General features: G+C 40.2%; 1 protein-coding gene across 3 annotated transcripts in view; it reads left to right on the forward strand.

Annotated features, from left to right (window-relative positions):
• Window positions 1–18,793, forward strand: part of LOC121299204 (D-glucuronyl C5-epimerase-like) — a 33,721-nt gene extending 14,928 nt beyond the window's left edge. For all 3 annotated transcript variants that reach the window (XM_041226836.1, XM_041226835.1, XM_041226837.1), the window contains 4 exons: window positions 3,313–3,386; window positions 10,105–10,721; window positions 12,747–12,989; window positions 14,436–18,793. In XM_041226836.1, coding sequence (XP_041082770.1) covers window positions 10,118–10,721; window positions 12,747–12,989; window positions 14,436–15,460 — 1,872 coding nt within the window. In that variant the 5' untranslated portion in view covers window positions 3,313–3,386; window positions 10,105–10,117 and the 3' untranslated portion in view covers window positions 15,461–18,793. The remainder of the gene's footprint in view (window positions 1–3,312; window positions 3,387–10,104; window positions 10,722–12,746; window positions 12,990–14,435) is intronic.
• The last annotated feature ends 615 nt before the right edge of the window (window positions 18,794–19,408 follow it).

The raw sequence follows: 19,408 nt of genomic DNA on the forward strand, positions 1-19,408 counted from the left end.
AAATTTCACATTTACTTTTAATGCTTGTATGCATTTATTTTATTTTTTTTCTGGATATTGCTAAAGGACAGTTTTGTTTCTAACTTGAAATCTACTTCTGAAACGGTGTGCATTCCTCCCTGTACAGCCACGGTTTGATGTGGATTTGACTTGTACAGTACTTTGATTTGTAACAAGCATATGTGCATTTAAATATGGGTGAAATGGCATTGTATGTTTCCTGTTGTGGAAATCGGAGCATGTGTTTGGCGTTGGTGTGTTTTCCAATGGCTGGGCTGTTAAAATGCTGGAAGGCATTCAGGGAACGTATCCAGACATGCAGTCTTGTGGAATCCACATTTTGTGAAGTTTACCACATCACCAGTAAGTGCAGAGTGCATTCACAGGGTATGTTTTTAAGTAAATAACCACATTCAGTCATTTTAAAACCTATAGAACAAATATTTAGTGTGTTCATTACTTTCTGCATCACTAATTTTTATATATATATATATATATATATATATATATATATATATATATATATATATATATATATATATATATATATATATATATAAAGCACATTATCACATATTAAGGTACTGTAGGTATTGAACAAGTGAGTGATGTAAATTCATTCGTTAATAGTGTATAATGTCCATGACATCCAAACTTGTTCACTCACTACATTGCCGGCTAAGGGCCAGGTCTGTCAAGGTTTTTACACCAAAATGCAATTTGAAGTGGCTGTATTCGAAACCATTTCTCATCGGGGAAAATATATGGAGCCTATAAAGTGTTGCGTCATATTGAGACGTATTCATTAAATGGAGTTATAAATCCCGGGCTCGTTTTGAAATATTGCAGTGTTTAAAGGCAGTAGTATATACCGTAGCCTACCTAATGGTTCACTGTACCCCTTCACTTGTGTGCGCCCCGTTTTCAAGCACGGTTTAGCTTGTAGTAATTTGCTTCTGTGGTGCTTTTTGTTTTCTGCTGCCTGCATGAAGTGTATTCAGGATGTTGTCACACAGCTGTCTGCCTGTGCTTTTTATTTTATTATTTTTAGGGTTCTAAAGTTTTTTTTTTTTTTTTTTGCACCTCCCAGTGAAATTTGTGTAGTGTGTGTTTCTCCTAGTACTGTGCTCGTTAGGCTGGCAGGGGTGGATATATAAACAAACCTGACTGTCGACACTGACTGTAATGCAACAGTAGTCTTCGAGTGTGACCAGCTCCAGTGAGGCGAGGTGAGCTCCTCCCTGCAGGATGCCTGATCATGTGTGAAACCACAGGGACCCCGCAGGCTTCATACATGACAGGGTCATTGACACACTCGCACTTGTGCTTGATGTGTGAACGACTGTAGCACTTCATGTTGCAATAGGTAGCACACAACCTTGGACAGATGCTGTAGCCTAGATGACTCTTGTGTTGGCAACTATATTTGTATAGATTGTTGTGTGTGGTGTGTGTTTTTCACTTCTGCATTCCATAGTTCATCATTTAAAAAATTGTGTACCCCAGTCTGCCACGGTGATATTAGATACTAGATATTGAAAGTGCTTTACAAGCTTCTGCTTTAAGTGCTTAATGGAGCATTGCTTACAGTCTGCGCAAGACATTTTTGTGGAAACCTATTTTCAGCACTCTGTGGAAAAACAACCGCCCTTCACTAGGAAAGCATTTATCTTAGTGGTGCCTACCAAGAGTGAAACAGTGAAGCGGGCCAGCTTCTCTCTCCATTCCCAAAGCGGCGTCTTTACTCTCTGTGTTTGTCTTTGTAAGCACCACCCCGTTTTTAGTTTTTATTACAGACTTAATTAAACCTGTAAAAATGACATAACCGATAATGTGCATGATCGATGCAATGCTATAAAGTTTCAGCTACCCCATTTAACTGCTTTGTCAATAAACCCATTTAATAAAAGATCAATAGGTTTCATTTGGAGCGTGATTTAACGTATTTCTGACAAGCGTTTTTTTTTTTTCTTTCTTTCTCTAGTCATGTTAAATGAGTTGGATTAATGACTGGGTGAAGTTTCAACACATTTTTCTTGATGTATTGTCGTTAGATTAATCATCCTCTTGTGGAGTGCATTTACATTTGTCTTTGTTGTAATTATAAGTGTATTTCCTTCCATGCTGTTATTTATAAGCTATTTAAAGCCTGCAGATCAATATGTATTGATGTAAATGGTATAATTTACCCTTGGTCAAAATAAATATTGTACAAAACAAAAGAAATGGTGAAGTGAATCTGTTTCTCTGAAGAGCTGCACAGAAAAGTAACACTGTTTTTATTAGGCTTTCATACTTTAAATGATCTGGTCAAAAATAAAAGAAACCGCTATTCCCTCTCTCTGAAAATCAAACCGTTCCCTTGTGTCAGTGATGTATTAGCTTGTTTCTTATTAGTTTTATGGTAGATTCAGTAAAGACTTTATTGTAGGGAATTGTTTATTATCTGACATTTGCCTAATTTGTATACCAATAATTACATGCATGATAACAATGGTAAATATTAATTTTAATAATAGAAACAACTAAATGGGTAAAAGTTAAGTTGAAAGCAATGGGGGTTAAAAGTTCCTGAGAATTACAGACATTCAGCTGACAGTGTGGATCTCTGTTCTTCTGTATATTTGTATTCCACTCTGGTCCAAGTGGCGTTTTTGAACCCTCTTTGAAAAGAATGCTCTGTGTGCACAGCGTGCCTGTGTTAGGAGTTGGGCACATGTGCTTGGTCACTGGATCAATAGACTTTGTACTTCAATCATACAGTATGTGTATTTGCAGCCATTGTATTAAGTGCCATGCTGTACAAAGTACTGCTGTGCACCATTCTAATATTTGTGCAAATGCAATTACAAAAGTGCATGCAGTCACTTGCTGACAAACTTCAAAACTTTTTTTTTTTTTTTTTTTTTTTACTTGGTTGCACCAAAAAATGGGACCTCTCAAGTTTGTTTTTATGGCTTTAAGGAAGTCTGTAACAAACACTGGGGTTTCAGAGGTACTGTCCCGCAGGTGGACTGCAGTCTTAACAAACACTGGGGTTTCAGAGGTACTGTCCTGCAGGTGGACTGCAGTCTGTAACAAACACTGGGGTTTCAGAGGTACTGTCCCGCAGGTGGACTGCAGTCTGTAACAAACACTGGGGTTTCAGAGGTACTGTCCTGCAGGTGGACTGCAGTCTGTAACAAACACTGGGGTTTCAGAGGTACTGTCCTGCAGGTGGACTGCAGTCTGTAACAAACACTGGGGTTTCAGAGGTACTGTCCTGCAGGTGGTGCCTGGTTACATGCTTCTCGTATTTCTTCTCTGTTGCAGGTTACCAGTGAGGAATGGTGGATCAGACAGCAGGATGAATTAGCGATATTATAAATGTAACATTCCAGACTGGGGTAAGTACTGTAAGAGCACAGTTGTTGTTGTAGTGTGTGTTTTTTAAAGAAACCTCCTATTATCTGTTTGTGGGCTAGGTTGTACAGACAGCTAATTCACCCCCACTGCCTCCCTACAGTAAATATTCTTCCTGAAACCACCACAGCGTAATTCGACAAGGCAGTGTCTGTTTGAGAGGGATCCAGGACTGCATGAATTCGGTTGTGCCTGCAAAGGGAGGTTCTGCTGGCTTCAGCTGGAGCGAGTCTGTCTGTAGCGAGTGCGATTTTAACATTCCCCTTTTTTACTATGACTGCGTATATATCTGCTGTTTGCCAGGGTGTGGTCTCCTAAAACAAAACCTGTATGGGATCGTCCTGAGTGTAGACGCCCAGGGCAGTCCATGAGGCCTGGGTGGCTATTCCAGCAGTTTTTAAACAGTCATGGTAACTTGAAGATTTCATGCCACACTGTAGCCTGAGCAAATAAGTACAGATGTTGTGGTTGGATTGTGTTCCAGGAGGATTTAACCCTTCCAGTGCTGACTCCAGTCCAGAAGTCTGCTTGTGTTCCGTTCCTATTAAAAATGCTTTGTTTTGTACGTGACTGTCCTGTGGGAGAAGAATATTTATGATGTAGTGTGGTTCTGCAGGAACAGATAATCTTCTTATCATTGTGTTGGTGGTGTTCAAACTGTATTGTTCTTGTGTTTTAATTGTTTAGTTTTTGTTTTTTTCATAATTTACACAGTGCTTTATTAAAAATATGCTTTTATTTGTTCATTAGACATGTAAAGGTCATAATTGCAATAAAAAGCAGAATTTGTCATGGTTTATTGCAGAGTGTAATCCCCCTCAAGTCTTTTAATTTAAGCTTGCTAAAGGTCTTTTTCATAATAACCTACCTAATCCCTCAGGACCAGTGATGGATTGGATGAGAGTATTAACTTGGAAGCAATTTCCTGCATTCTCTTGTTCTCAGATTGCTTCATATAACATTTGTGCTGTAAGTGTGAATCTTTTTTTTATGACTACTTGAGTCTGAAAGAGTGCCTATTCTGGTACCACTAGCTGCCTTCAGTGGATGTGTGTCCTAGCTCACTGCCATTGTGCACACAGGCCCAATGCAGTCCATCCAAGATTAATAATCCTTTCGATGAGTGACACTACTTTTTAATGAAGTCTTTTCGTAGGTTTTATATTCTGTATTGTCTGCTTTCCAAATGTATTCCAGTAGTTTATTTTGGTGAAACCCAAGTAAAAACAGATGTCACAATTCATTTGGACTACATGTGGAGTATTTTACAGCTCTTTGTAATCACCCTGGATTGCTTCAATCCCCTATCCATGGTATCAATCCTATGGCCATATTAGCTAATAAGTAATATGTTTGGTGTTTAATGGATACAGTACGGCAGTATGTTTTGCTACTGGATTTCATTTTAATTTACTTTTTTCTTGGCATTTTTTGCATTCATTTTTGTGCAAAACCTGTAATTCAGGAGTAGCAGCTTCATGGGTTTAGCCCAGTCTGCCAAACAAGGGGCCCCACTGTGAAAGCCGCAGTCTTACATGCGGGTGAGATGGAATTCAGACCTTTTGTGGAATTGCGGTGTTTGATTGATTTACAGCAAACAGCCTCTTGTGAATTTAATTTCTGCTTTTCCAAAAATTCACAAGAGCAGTTCTGTTTGCTGTGATTTGTGCACTGGGGGTTGGGACTCCATCTGAGCTGGCCCTTTTATGTCTCTTCCTCCCACCCCCATTCAGATATTTCTGGTGGCTTGCCTGTCCTACAGTATCAAGCTATTCCTGCATGTTCGGTGTATATGCCCATCAATAATTAACTTCAGCCTTCGACAGCACTGAAGCTGTCATGGAAACTGGGGGGGGGGTGATAGAGCCCTAAGGTCCCAGGGTCCTGAAAGGGGAGAGAAAGTAAAAGGAAGAAATGTAGATCAGTGCAGTGCGATGGGACGCACAGCAGAGTAAGTTGGGGAAAGGGGGAAGAACAGCGCTACCGTATAAATGGTATGAGGAAATAAGGATGCCTGGAGGGAGTGAAACCTTTCGATTTTTAGTTTTTATTATCGTGTCAGTCCTACAGTAGTGGTGTTTCTAAGCTGGGTGATCGTATAGTACAGCATTTCCATCACCCTTTCTTTACGTCATACAGCAGCGTCTCACAAACAGTTTTGATCCTGAAATTAGTCTGTTTTACATGCTTGCATAATTCTCTACCTGAATGGATGAACATTAATTTCTTCCAGGTGCACTTGGGCAAGGCCACATGGGTTGTGGTTGAGATTAAGAATTGAGTTTTGCTACTTTTAATGAATCAGTCAGTCTTTTCCAGTACCTTCCTGAGAGCAAACTAGAGAACATCTGATAGTGTATTTATGTATTCATAATAAATACAGCACAGACAGGTTTAAATGGGTTAGTGAGGGTTGAATGTGAGCTCGGCTAGATTACAGTATTTAAACATGAGTTTCCATGCAAATTCCTGTTATGTGCTCTGCTCTGCACGCTGTGGGGTCATCGATGGGAGATAAATGAAGGATCTCAAGGATGCTCAACTTAATCGCAAAGCTTTTCTCTCAAAAGAAATGTGAAGAATTGTATTCCAACGGCGGGCTGTCTGGAGTTATTTTAAATGCTGATCTCTGCTGGGGAAAAAACAAGTTTCTCCTGGCTGGCAATAATCTTGCTCTGCAAAGATACTGTGATTGGTTTTGTTTTTCAAGCATATGTATTAGGTTTTTAAAAATGAAAACATGAACCTGGACAAACCAAAGCATTGGTGTAACTGACTGGGAAACCTGTCCAGTTATCTTCAGTGTTTTTTTTCCCCCTTTTTTTTTTTATCTGATTTTTTTTTTTTCCCTAAAGATCTGAAATGTCTTGCACGCTATTAAAAGGTTACCGTGGTTGATCTTTCTATCTCCAATGCTGTGGATTCTGCTCCAGCAAGCATGTACAATAACAGCCACTCAAGTGTACAATAGTGAAGGGAAAATGTCATTAAGCACTTGTCAGCAGCTGCCACCAGTTTGAAGTTATTGTTTGTGCCATTAGCAAGGATTTTAATAACGGAACCCATCTGGAGATTGAGCAAATATATTGGACTGTACTCCTAAATGAGCTTGTAATTATGACAGCAATTTTCACCAAGGCTGCTTACTCCCACTAGCGTGCCAGTGCACTTAAGTGTGGTAGCCAAAGTACATTGTCAGAAAAGTCACACAAGGCTTATTATATGAGCTTGTGTCAAGCTGCGAGTGCTTGACGCGCATTGCAACATTTTCTTGTTTTATTACCTAATCATTTGCTGTTTCAGAGCAAAAGTTGGTACAGATCCAGTGCTACACTATTTCAGCAGTGCATTTTTTAAATGTAATATTCTTGTCTTGGTTGGTTGGTGTTTGAAAAAATAAAAAGCATTTATTTAAACTTCAGATTTGTTTGAACACGACCCTGCTTATTTGAACATTTATAAACTGGTGGGAATCATGCCTTGCAGAAAGTGTGAACTGTTTGTGTGTCACTGTTCAGAAAAGCAGTGTTGATGGTTTGAATTAACCCAGCATGCCTGGTTAGACACAGGGGTTAAGTCACCACAACAATAAATCACTCGCTCCACAGACCACTAAATCACACTAATCTCATAATGGCAGGATTACAGCATGGACGGTAATGACACAGATGTGCAGTCAGACAGTGCCTGGCATATTCAAATAATATTAACTAAACTGACATAAATGTCTTCACTTGTGATCTGTAAAATCCATGTCTGACCAAACCATGGTTTTATTTAAAATCAATGTATTATAAAGCTTATTCTTTTCCTAGTAAACGTACTGTACTGGTAGTAGATGTGTTTTTCAACAAAGCTGGCACACTGCATTCGTGCTGTCAGCAAAACCATGTCCTCCAGACAGAGTTGTTTTTCTAGGACGCTCTAAATATGTGTTCCCATTAGAGGTGAAACTTGGATTCAGCTTAATGGGTAAGCAGGTTGCCATGTGAGGAATGGAAAATAAGAAATGTGCCCTTTTGAGGAAGTGGTCCTCCACATTCTCTACAGATGTAGAAGTCGCAGTGATAAATTGCAACTTCTTTAATCCCCTGTAAAGACGGGGTTTGTTTGCTGTGCCCTGTGTTTGTTATGTAACTGCAGTTTATCTCTCTAGAAACTCTATGCTCTGTGATAAGTAGCGAAGGCAGGTCTGGCTCCAGTACCACTTACATTGTTCAGTCTAGTGTAATGCTTTCATGCCCCTGTTTCTTAAACGACTGTAGTCACATCAATAATAATGCTTTTTCTTTTTTTACATATTTTGCTTTTTTAAAAATTATTACCACCTATACACAGTTATAGGATCAGGCCCATTTGGCAGACGGTGACCTTGGCAAATTTGTATTAGAATTCTATGGGGGAACAAACCATAACCCTTGTAGTAATATATTTTAGTTTTTGGCCAATAGGCTATTGGCATGGATACTACTTACTGTGTCTTTTGGGTGTGCAAGTGTATTATTCAAAAGGGATAATGACTAGAGATTTGTAAATGTCTTCGTTTACAGAAATAATCTGTCTCCCCTTGCAGTGTGTGTGACCAGAGGCTTTCTTTGCTATATTGAAATACACAAAGGCTTTAATAGGTGCCACTTGATCTCTCTTCATGGAAGAACCAAGATTTGCAGAGTTTACTTTGTTTTTGTTTGCCTTGAGCTTTAGTGTTGGTTTATTCTGATGGTGCCCTTGATTTTCTTGTCTTCCACAGTCATCAACACACAGAAACAGCCCTGCATTATTGTACAGGTCTTTGTACACATTCTCAAGCCAAGGAGTTTCATGCAATCCAGTGGCAGTACCTCTAGAGATATCTAGACCCAGCTTTTCTATTAACTTTTACATGTGAGGCTCGCCGCTCCGGCTTACTCCATTCTGACAGGTCTGTCTGCAGGGATCGTTTTAAAAATCTGATCCAGACCCTGCTCCCAGCATCTGTGCATCAAACTCTACAGCGGAGTTCGTTTTGACACAGTGTCACATCCAATATGTTTGAAATGCGGTTTTAAGTGGATAGGGGAAAGTGTGCGCATTAGGGGTGCATAAAGTGATTTCCTATTCAGTGGTGCCAGCATGGCGTTGCTGTCCGGCTTTTATGTTTCCTAATTTCAGAACTTTTGTAAGCAGCTTTTATTTTGTTCTACGGTGTGTGTGTGTGTGTGTGTGTGTGTGTGTGTGTGTGTGTGTTTATTAGCAGTCTGTGCCAGTGAGTTTGAGATCAGTAATGCTGCATTCTAATTAGCTCAGACAGTGTCCAGTGTTCCATCTGGATTTGAGTGCTGTTTATTATAGCATTGTCTTGAGCAAACTACAACTACATGAGGGGATCTGAGGCTGCAGAAGATTGTAATGTTCCAATTATTTGTACTCTGCACCATGACAGGTAAGCTGCAGGACCTGGTTGACTGGGTCAATGTCAGTCAGTCTGCAGTGCAAAGCAGACTATATAGTACTTCATAATATGAAGAATAAATACACAGATTTTAAAACTTTATTTTTATTACATTTCTGAGGGGGAGGGGATAATGTATTTCAGTCCTGAAATAAGCATGATCTGCTTTTGTACTGTAAATTATCCAGTTGTTTTGCTCTAGCTGTCAGCAGGGGTATTGTGTTTCATGAAGCAGGTAAACAGTCAATCAATCTCCTCATATTAGACACTCACTCAAAGCCAGCTCTGTTTCTCAAGGTCTCAAATAATCGTCTAACATTTTCTCATTAGGCAGTTTTAATGGATAGCGTTCATAAAGTTGACGGGCTCCGCCGGTCTGGGTGCTAAAGGTTACTATTCTTAACTTTTTTGGGAGAGTGAAGTGAACCTTTTATACCACAGCCTTCAGACACAGTGAGCTGGAGCTCTATTTTATGGCATTGATTCTTCCTCCTGAAGTGTGGCTTACTGCTGTGTCATTGCACTTCCTCAACACGCAAGCATAATTATCCGGGCAGGGGCAGCATAGGTGTTTGCGCATTGATTTTTTTCAGTCAGATAAAAGGCCAGAGAACAATGTTTTAAAGACATTTAACACTGCTGTTTGACAGCAGTACCTGATTTGAATGATCTGCACTGCGGTGGCAGGACTCAGTCTGGACTGTTGGCAGCATCTCGTTTCAAAGGCAGAAGATTGATCCCTTATATTTGTACAAGCAGTGGTTTCTGAGATTCATTAATATAATGTTCTTTCTGTGTGGACTACTTACTTCTGAATTGGACTTTTGTCATCTAGCAGTCGGACATGCATGGAAGTAAACCAATGAACTTTGTAAATTAATATGAAATATGCGTTTGTCCATTTTTATCTTGGTTCCTGTACAGATACTGCCTGTTTGCTATTTAGTTTCACAGCTACACAAAGTCTTAGCCAAGACTTACTCAAGTGGGGACTTTACTTTTTCAGTTTCTTACAGATTGTTCTGGGTGTCCGTAAGAGAATTCCAGAAATGCAACCTTTTTTTTCAATCTTCCCAAAGTTTGTGAATGATGGTTAATTTTAAAAACTGCACTCTTCATAAAGTTCGGGACTAAGAATATCTGAAATCTTCATTTGCAAACACTTCCCACAGCTGTGCTACATGTTACAAGTGTATTGGATTAACTGCTTTTAGTTTGACTAAGCACAAACAAAAAATATATATATATAATCTTTTTTTTCTTTTTTGCAGGTAAACTGTGAATATGCGTTGCCTGGCTGCTCGCGTGAACTATAAGACTCTGATCATCATCTGTGCCATCTTCACCCTCGTGACTGTGCTGTTGTGGAACAAGTGCTCCAGTGACGCAGCCAACCGCTTCCCGCGAGACCAGAGCCTGTTGGATAACAGGCTGTGGAGGGAGAGCTTAGAGAAGCGGCCAGCTGCCTCGGAGAGCAACAGCCATGCAAACAACGCCCCTGCGCCAAAGCAGCAGCAGCAGTCAGAGGAAGCGTCGCCCCAGGAGCAGCAGAAGGCTCCCCCGGTGGTGGGAGTGGGGAATAGCAATGTTAACAAAGTGCTGGGAATCAAGTACGAAGAGATAGACTGCCTAATTAACGACGAGAACACAATCAAGGGAAGAAGGGAGGGGAACGAGGTCTATCTTCCTTTCAGCTGGGTCGAGAAGTATTTCGAAGTGTACGGAAAGATTGCCCAGTACGACGGCTACGAGAGGTTTGAGTTCTCGCACAGCTACTCCAGAGTCTATGCCCAGCGGGAGCCCTACCACCGGGATGGGGTGTTCATGTCCTTCGAGGGGTACAATGTGGAGGTTCGGGACAGAGTGAAGTGCATCAGTGGAGTGGAAGGTTTGTACAACGTGTAGGTGTTTGCATACCCCAAGCTATTTCTTTCCCTTTCCTCCCAATATTTTGCTTGTGTACACACTTGAAATAGTTTTGTGTAATGTTTTGATTTGTTTTCCAGTAAATCTCACATGCTGAATATGTAGTTAATGCAAAGCAAGTTGCACGCAGTGAGTTGCTATAGTTATTAGTCACTGTCGTCTTGTAAATCACTTCCATCTACACGGAGCATACATGTACTATAAAAGGGTTTATTTTAACGAGAGCACTGCCAGTTCCCATTAGCAGCAATTTGGCTGCAAGATGATTTTCCAGGAAGTAAAAACAAGTAATCTGCTGCACCTAGTGAATGACACGCTATCAATTGACTTGCATTAAGCTAATGAATACTGGAATTGCGGTGACCTAAAACCTAATAAGACCGTTTTTGCGCGTGTACCTAAATGCATCTTCTTTTCCAGAGGGGGATGGCTCATTGCTGGTAGATGTAAATTGAGTGTAGGGAGCCATTTATTGCCTTTGAGAAATCGGTTCTTAACTTGATTTTGTCCATTTCCATATACAGAGTCTTGGAAAACCTTAATGCAGTGAGAAGAGTGGGATCGCAGTGAGCTTTATTACCGTACTCTATTCTGCGCATACTGTGCTGTGGGATTTAAAAACCCATTTGATCTTTTAAGAATATAAAAAATTCAATAATCACATTTGAAAGTTTACTTGTTGTGGAACCAATCCTGTTTTTGTAAAATCAGTTTAAAGATATTTAGCAGATTTATTGTGTAATATTCTATTTAATACACTTGTGTAATATAGTAATCAATGTTATGTTATAAAAGGAAAATCATATTGATATTTAAATTGTAATCTGCAACAGTAATTTTTTTAAAAATAAAATAACCGGGACTGAACCTAGATAACAGATGTAGGAGTAGCATGTCATTGCTGAAGTCCTTCCCTACAAGGTTAATCCACTGCAGTCCAGCCTCCACGTTTCTTCTCTCCAAGTCATTAATCAAGGACTGCATTTAAAGCTTCATGGGATTCCTTACACCCTGTCTCCTGAACTTAAGGCATGAATATGTTTTAAAGGCGGTAGCTCTGCATTAATCAATGAGCCAGTTTTAAAGCCACTGGGTTTCATTGCTTTAGAAACATTTCTCTTGACAGTTTCCAGCGCAGTTGAAAACTGTTTTTGTCTCCAATGTGCTGCTGATATGTTGTTTTAGGAAAGCCTTGATTTCACTGGTTTTGTCGTTGTTGCAAGTGGTGTGCAGTACTGTGCAACACATTTCACAAATGAAGCTTTAATGTTTTAAGATTCAGAACAGTGTCATTATCAATAAACGCATGAAGCGTGTTTACTGATGAGGTGCAATAAACAGTTGGCGGTATCCTTCGGCAGTGTAAAGATTAATCAGCTCTGCCCTGTGTTTAACACGCTAAGTGCAATGGAGCAAGTGGATGTTGATTGGAAAGAATGAAGGGGGATTATATATGCAAATCACTCATAAAGCTGTTTAGAAACAGGCAGCCGTTCAACACAGGCGTGTTTTATTAGGGTTGACCATGGAAATATAAACAGCAGGTAGAATTAGAGGTGGCCTGCATTCTTCTGTAATGCAACTCTTCTGAGGTTTCTAACTGTAATGTGGCATCAATGGTGGTCAACTGGCTATTGAGCAAATTCTATAGTGCTTTCAAAAGTTAAGCACAGTGCTCTCTTGTTCTTTCACAATTCAGTAATTCACAAAGTCAAGACCTATATGAAAGGTAAAGAATACTATACAGGTAGTGTACTTTTCAAATATTTCATGATTTTATGTATTTTGGGGGGACAGGGAAGCTATGAGAGAGTGCTGTAAATACTTGTAGAATCTGGGAAGTGACCTGAAGACATGACTCATTTCAAAATAAACTGTTTAAATGTAACCGCTTCTAGCAGGAGAAGCCCAAGTTGCTTTCAGCCTCCCAGCCCTACATTGTGTTCAGAATGGTTTCTAATCCCTAACCCTGTTGGACCCTCTTCAGGAGTTCCTCTGTCCACGCAGTGGGGGCCTCAAGGCTACTTCTACCCAATCCAGATCGCACAGTATGGGCTGAGTCACTACAGCAAGAACCTGACGGAGAAGCCCCCGCACATCGAAGTGTACGAGAACGCTGAGGACAGAGACAGCAGGCAGCAGAGTGGCTGGACCGCTCCCAGGGGATGCACCATCTCTTCAGTGCATGACAAAACCAGGTCCAGCACAGTCAAGCAGTTCAGTGCACCAGGTACTGTATTGCAATTAAGCTGGTACGCGTGACGAAACAATGATCTGTGGTTTGACTGATAAGCTCAGGATAATGGAGTAGATAATGGGTGACACTGAAGGTGTATGAAGTTGCAATTAGACCTACTCCAAAATGCTGCTGAGTTCATTTTGTTTTTCACTTTTAAATTGAATTCATTTACGAATAATTGTTTTCTATCTGTTAAATTGCTAAATTAAATTGTGTGCGTATTGCACTTGTTGGTCAATTAGCAAATCCATTATTCATTCTCTAGGTGCATAACTAAAGGCAATCAATTAAAATAGTGACCTTTACATTTGTAGCACCTCATTTATTTATTCCATTTTGTTTATTATTGAAACCCTACTGTTTTAAGATTTAAAAAAAATAATAATCAATGCCCTTTACAAGAGTTGTAAATGTTTTATTTTTAAACCTTCAGTTTTTTTTTTATTGTCTTATTTTATAACAACCTGCAATCTGTTTGTTTAGTGTTCCCATGCAATATAATTTATACAAGAATATCTTTTTAAGGATTCTTTTCACCAGGCAGAGAGGTTGTCTTGTTCCTAACACTAATGCATTTCCCCCTAACTAATCAATAGCCATTAGCATGAACAAGCCTGTTACCGACGATGGCAGTGGAGTAATTGCTGTCAGCACCTAAGCCTCAGGCCCCTGAAGTGAAAGCTGTGAATGATTCCCCTGTGGCTTTACAGCAGATAAGTAGTGGAGCAGCACAGGGAATGGGATCTCTTATGCGTTCCCTACTCATACGTTGTTGATGGCAAAGTAATCACGAGGCCACAGAACAAATCCACTTACTTCAAGATTGCAGTAACTAATGGATCTGAGTGCATTATACAGCACTAGCAATGGCGGCAATCCTTGCTCGAACTGGCTCACCATAACTTTAAGGAGCCCCTCCCGTCTGAGGGAGAGAGAAAGCATCTTAGATGGATGCAGTGAACTAAAGAAACCGAGGAAGGGAAGAGGGAGTTGGAAAGAACAAGCAGTTCTATATCAAGTCTTATTAATTAAGTTTTCAGTTCTGCTAGAATGTGTGTCAATGTCAAGGAGGCTGCTGGCTTGAAAGGTTTAATATCACTTCTTGGAACTGAAAGCTGCATGAACGATATGTACTGTCATACCACCCAGAGATAGATGCGAGGATACAAGGGAGAATGTAATCGCTTCTAGACAGTTACTGTATTCACACTTCTCGGAGTTTCAGCCAAGAGGTTGAGTGAGCATTTCTTCCTATTTAAGTAAGGCATGAGCTTATACAAGCTCCCATAGGAATGCTGTTATTTAAAACCGCAAGACTTGAATATGTCGTGGGTGAGGAGAGCTGTCCTGTTTCTTAAGAGATCACAGAGCAGTTGTTTGCAAAAACAAAAAAGCGAAAACAAACGCTTATTATTTATTTACTGTTATGTTTTGCAGAAGCTTCAGGTGGAGTCTGGCTGCCCCTTGGGAACACAAAAGATTTCATCATCTCGTTTGACCTCCGATTCGTGACGAACGGAAGCGTTTCGGTGGTCCTCGAGACGACTGAGAAGAACCAGCAGTTTGTTATCCACTACGTCTCCAACACGCAGCTCATATCTTTCAAAGACAGGGACATCTACTATGGCATCGGGGCCAGGACTAGCTGGAGTACTGTCACCAGAGACCTGGTGACCGACCTAAAAAAAGGAGTCGGGCTTTCCAACACCAAGGCTGTCAAGCAGACTAAAATCACGCCCAAGCGGGTGGTTAAGATTGTGCTGAAAGGGAAAGGCTTCATCGATAACATCACCATATCCACGACCGCCCACATGGCTGCCTTCTTCGCCGCCAGCGATTGGCTGGTGAAGAATCAGGACGACCGAGGGGGCTGGCCCATCATGGTGACACGGAAACTCGGGGAGGGCTTCAAGTCGCTGGACCCTGGCTGGTATTCCGCCATGGCGCAGGGACAGGCCATGTCCACGCTGGTTAGAGCCTACCTGCTTACTAAAGATCCGGTGTACCTCAGTGCCGCTCTCAAGGCAACAGCACCCTACAAACGGCCATCGGGGCAGCATGGCGTCAAGACCGTGTTCATGAACAAGTATGACTGGTACGAGGAGTACCCCACCACCCCGAGCTCTTTTGTTTTAAATGGCTTCATTTACTCTTTGATAGGCCTCTACGACCTGAAAGAGACTGCAGGGGAGCCCCTGGGGCGGGAGGCTCAAGTGCTGTACAGCCGGGGCTTGGAGTCCCTCAAAGCCATGCTGCCGCTGTACGACACGGGCTCCGGCACCATCTACGACCTTCGGCACTTCATGCTGGGGACGGCGCCCAACCTGGCGCGCTGGGACTATCACACCACGCACATCAACCAGCTGCAGCTGCTGGGCACTGTGGAGGACTCGCCTGTCTTCAAAGACTTTGTCAAGCGCTGGAAGAGCTACCTGAAAGGAGGCAGGGCAAAGCACAACTAGAGCTTTCAACCAAAACCCAAGGCGTTTCACTCATTCAGGCTGTACTGTGTCGACTATTTGTTTTTGTATGAAATGAACACACAAAGCCATTTGAAAGTTGTATACAGAGTTGCTATTGTTGCTGTGTTTTTGTTTTTATTCATTCAGCCATTTTTTGAAAAAAGAATACTGTGTTGATACCTATCAATGTAAGATTATTTAATAACACGTACTCACACACTTGCATTTAATAATGTTTTACTTTTTTCTTGAGTCTCAGTGCTGCGTGTGCAGGCTGTGGTAGATATCCATTTCCCTTGATTGTGAATGGAGCTGTGCCATTGGGTTTGGATACACCTGTCCTTCTACCCTTGTTTGAGTGGGTGTTTCCTGTTTTAAACAGCTGCTTCAGCTTGGGGTCAGACCTGACCCTCTACATGTCAATCACAATCGAGAAGGCTTTTCCAGTGACCCTCCATTTCATTTTAACACCTGCCTCAAAAAAATTGTTTAAAGGGATGTACAGTACTGGAAATACTTGTGCTGATCTTCACTCTGCAAGAGCATAAAAAAACTGTTGGTGAGAGACCGGGTAGAGGTATTTACCAGTTTGTATCTTAGAGAGAGAATTTAAAAATCCTCTTTTGGTGCTAAATTCATTTTCTTTCTTTCTTTTTTTTTTAATATATAGATATATATAGATGGATGCTTCATGTATTGTCACCAAGGGTGGGCTGGGTGCAATTACAAGCATTGCATTATTATTATTAATATATATATATATTTATTTAAAACACATTGGGATCTGTTTGCATAATTTATTGCTAGTGGTTTGGCCTAAAAAAAAAAAAAAAATCAAAATGAAGTGTTTGAGGAGTAGGTGTGTCTTCTGAAGCAAAACTGGTGGCTGCAGCAGTCTGCTGGTTGCAGATGAGCCTGTAGGATGCTGCATTGTGATTTGATGTACAGGTTTAAAATACAACGGAAAATACCTTTTCAAACGCGTTCGCTTTGGTACCTGCCATTTGGCTGAGTTGTGTATGAATTGTCAAAACGTTTAGTACTGATTCAGTTGAAGATTGTGCTGTTGCAAACCAGAAAACCATGACCCAATTTCATGCCTTATAATGTGGGGTTTCTAAAGGGACTATAAACATGTACTAGAGCCTTATCGGGTTATTCTGAACTTCTTTGAAATGTACGAAACTTTAAATCAGCACATGGGTTAATCACGATTTCTTTTTGGAAATACAGTGCTTGCACAGTCCCTTGCTGGCTGTGCACTAGAAATTTACTCAGTTTGTCACACAGCTACCTCTTCCACAAGAGCATAGTAAGAGGCAGTGATGTTGAAGTTTGGTCCTAAATGTAAGTTTCGATACAGTTTAATTCCGAACAATCTGCACCTGCAATTTTGCATCTTTATCTCGTTATTTACAGTCAAACACAGAAAGGATCATTCTCCATATGTCCCGGTGCTGCTTCTGCTTATTAAAGACAAATTAGCATACAATCATAAGTGAGGTAGAAGGATCCATATGTCTTCACAATATTATATGTATATTGTAAGGTGTCAACTCATTGAACAAACTGACTGACTGACTGGCCCAGTGTACAGTTCATGAGTCATTTATATACTGTATAAAAGTTAACACAACAAATTGTATGTTGTAGAAACACAATCTTTCACAAATTTCACTTTTTTGTATTATGACTATAAACTGAACTATTTCAGGACAAGTCAAATGAAAAGCAACAAAAGCGTTTTTAGAATGTTACCAGAAGTTTCTTTTTTGTGTGTTTTAAGTTGCAGGTGTGCATTGCTGGTTTCATTACAATGCCACTAACGGCCGAGTGGCCCTGTTTTTAAAATGCAACCCTAAAGCTGGCAATGGGTCTACATCACAACCACTGGGGACTTTTTTGTTTTGTGTGACGTGTATCTGTGCTACTTTGTCATGCAAAAGGCTAAATGAAAAATAACTTGCTGCTTTTTTTTAAATGTGACCTTTTTTTTTTTTTTGCAAAAATGGAGCTGGCTGTGAAAAAAACATTTTGTGTCAAGTACACACAAACTGGCAAACTTGCTTTTCAGAGCTTATTGAACACCTGGGATTTCTGAACAAGAATCTTCTGATGTCCTGTGGGGCAACCTGTAACGGCAAGACCCCGTGGCTACTTACAGATCTGTTTCTGGAGGGCTTGAAATGGTTGGGGCCAGTGCAGCCCTAAAATGCCTTGTTGCATAAAAATGCTTGTTTTGCTTTTGGCCTAATGTGTTGTCCATTTGATAGCACAATATTGGGGTCTACTTATATTAATTTGTTTCTGGTGAAATGTTGAAATTGGGTTTCACTAGGTTAACATTCATCAATGTACTACATACCTTTCTCAGGGCTAATGTACGCGAGTAGTAGGTAACCTATCAAATAGCAGGCTACTTTTATCGATTTTGGGAGACATCTTTCAATAAAAAATGCTTTTCTCAAGTACAGCTATGCATAAGGTCACATTTTATTTTATTCTTGCTTGTTTGCTTCAATTGATCAACACAACCAGTAGGTACATGAATGAAGTGTGTGTACAGAGCTTGTGTGCTGTTAATACCAAAGTGTTCGAAGCCCAGATTTCTATTTATTTTAAATAGATACTGTACTGTTAAAAGTGATTGCATACTGTTACTGTCTGTGCTGACATTTCCAATGGCCTCATTGTGTGTTCAGTGTACTAGGCAACTTTGTAATGCAGTTTTAATCATGTGGCTGCAGATGTGCTCATGAGGAATAACTTGAACAGTTTTTAGCAACTGCCTGCCACATAAAAATCACCTGCCTTTGCAAAGAAATACATGTACAAAGTGAATAGGACTGTGCCACTGACTTTGGGAATTTTGTTTTCCTTTAAAAAAAAAAAAAAAAAAAAAGCAATACTTTAATATGGACAGCTATACAACTCAATCATTTCATTAACGAACGTCGGCAGCAGTCTCCAAGCGCTATTGAAATTGTTGTAAGGGGGTTCTATTTACAAGAATGCTCCGATTTTGTGCATTGTTCAACGTTATGAACACATTTGCTTTCCGCAAGCTGTCTGTATGTTTAGGCAGCACTAAAGCACAATGGTAGAGCCTTGTGTCGGTGTTCTTTATGTTCTGGACAATGTGCAAGACTTTCCCTACAAGCTGCTATTCTCATTGAAATTGTAATTATCGTCCAACATGTACATGTGGAGCTTCAGATCTCATGTCATCTAATGATATAAATGTTTACTGGATTCCTCATAGGGGTGTCCTGTAAGATTGTACAGACTTTGCAATTTAAGCACAATGTGCACATTCTTTTTTTTTTTTTTAAATGCAGAAAGTGTTTATATAAAAAAAGTTAAAGTAAATCTTTGTGGTTTTAAATTGCTTTCTAAAAGTTGTAAAATAAAAATAAAAAAAATAAAGTTTTGTGCTTTTTTTTTTTCTCCAAATTTATTAGAAGACAAATTTGTCAGGTTTTTGGAACTGGCTCAGTACTGTAGCTTTGAATGCCTGCACTAAACGACCTATATTCACACTTGCACTGTGATAGGGATATATATATATATATATACTGTCTTAAGGCTTGACCGTTTTGCTTAAAGCCTTTCTATTTAAGAACTACCTCATCTATGATGAATAGCCTCTACAAAAGATGTGGACTTAATTTAAAGAGAAATATCATACACTTACTCCTACATCTGTGTAGCCACGCCGGCAGTATTTCAAGTTTGAGGTAGCTGTAATGTTGTCCAGTAGGCACTCTTCCTGCAGGACCAGCTGCCTTTGCACTTCACTGACTCCCCGCTCACCCACTGGGAGGGTCACTGATCCAGCTGAAGGTACATTGATGTTTACGGGTGACGTAAGGAAAAAAAGAAATCTATCCTGTCGTTGCCTGATCTGTGCAGTGCACTACAAACAGTACATTGACCTTAAAACACCTT

This window comes from Polyodon spathula, chromosome 24 (genome assembly GCF_017654505.1).
Source record: "Polyodon spathula isolate WHYD16114869_AA chromosome 24, ASM1765450v1, whole genome shotgun sequence".
NCBI lineage: Eukaryota > Metazoa > Chordata > Actinopteri > Acipenseriformes > Polyodontidae > Polyodon > Polyodon spathula.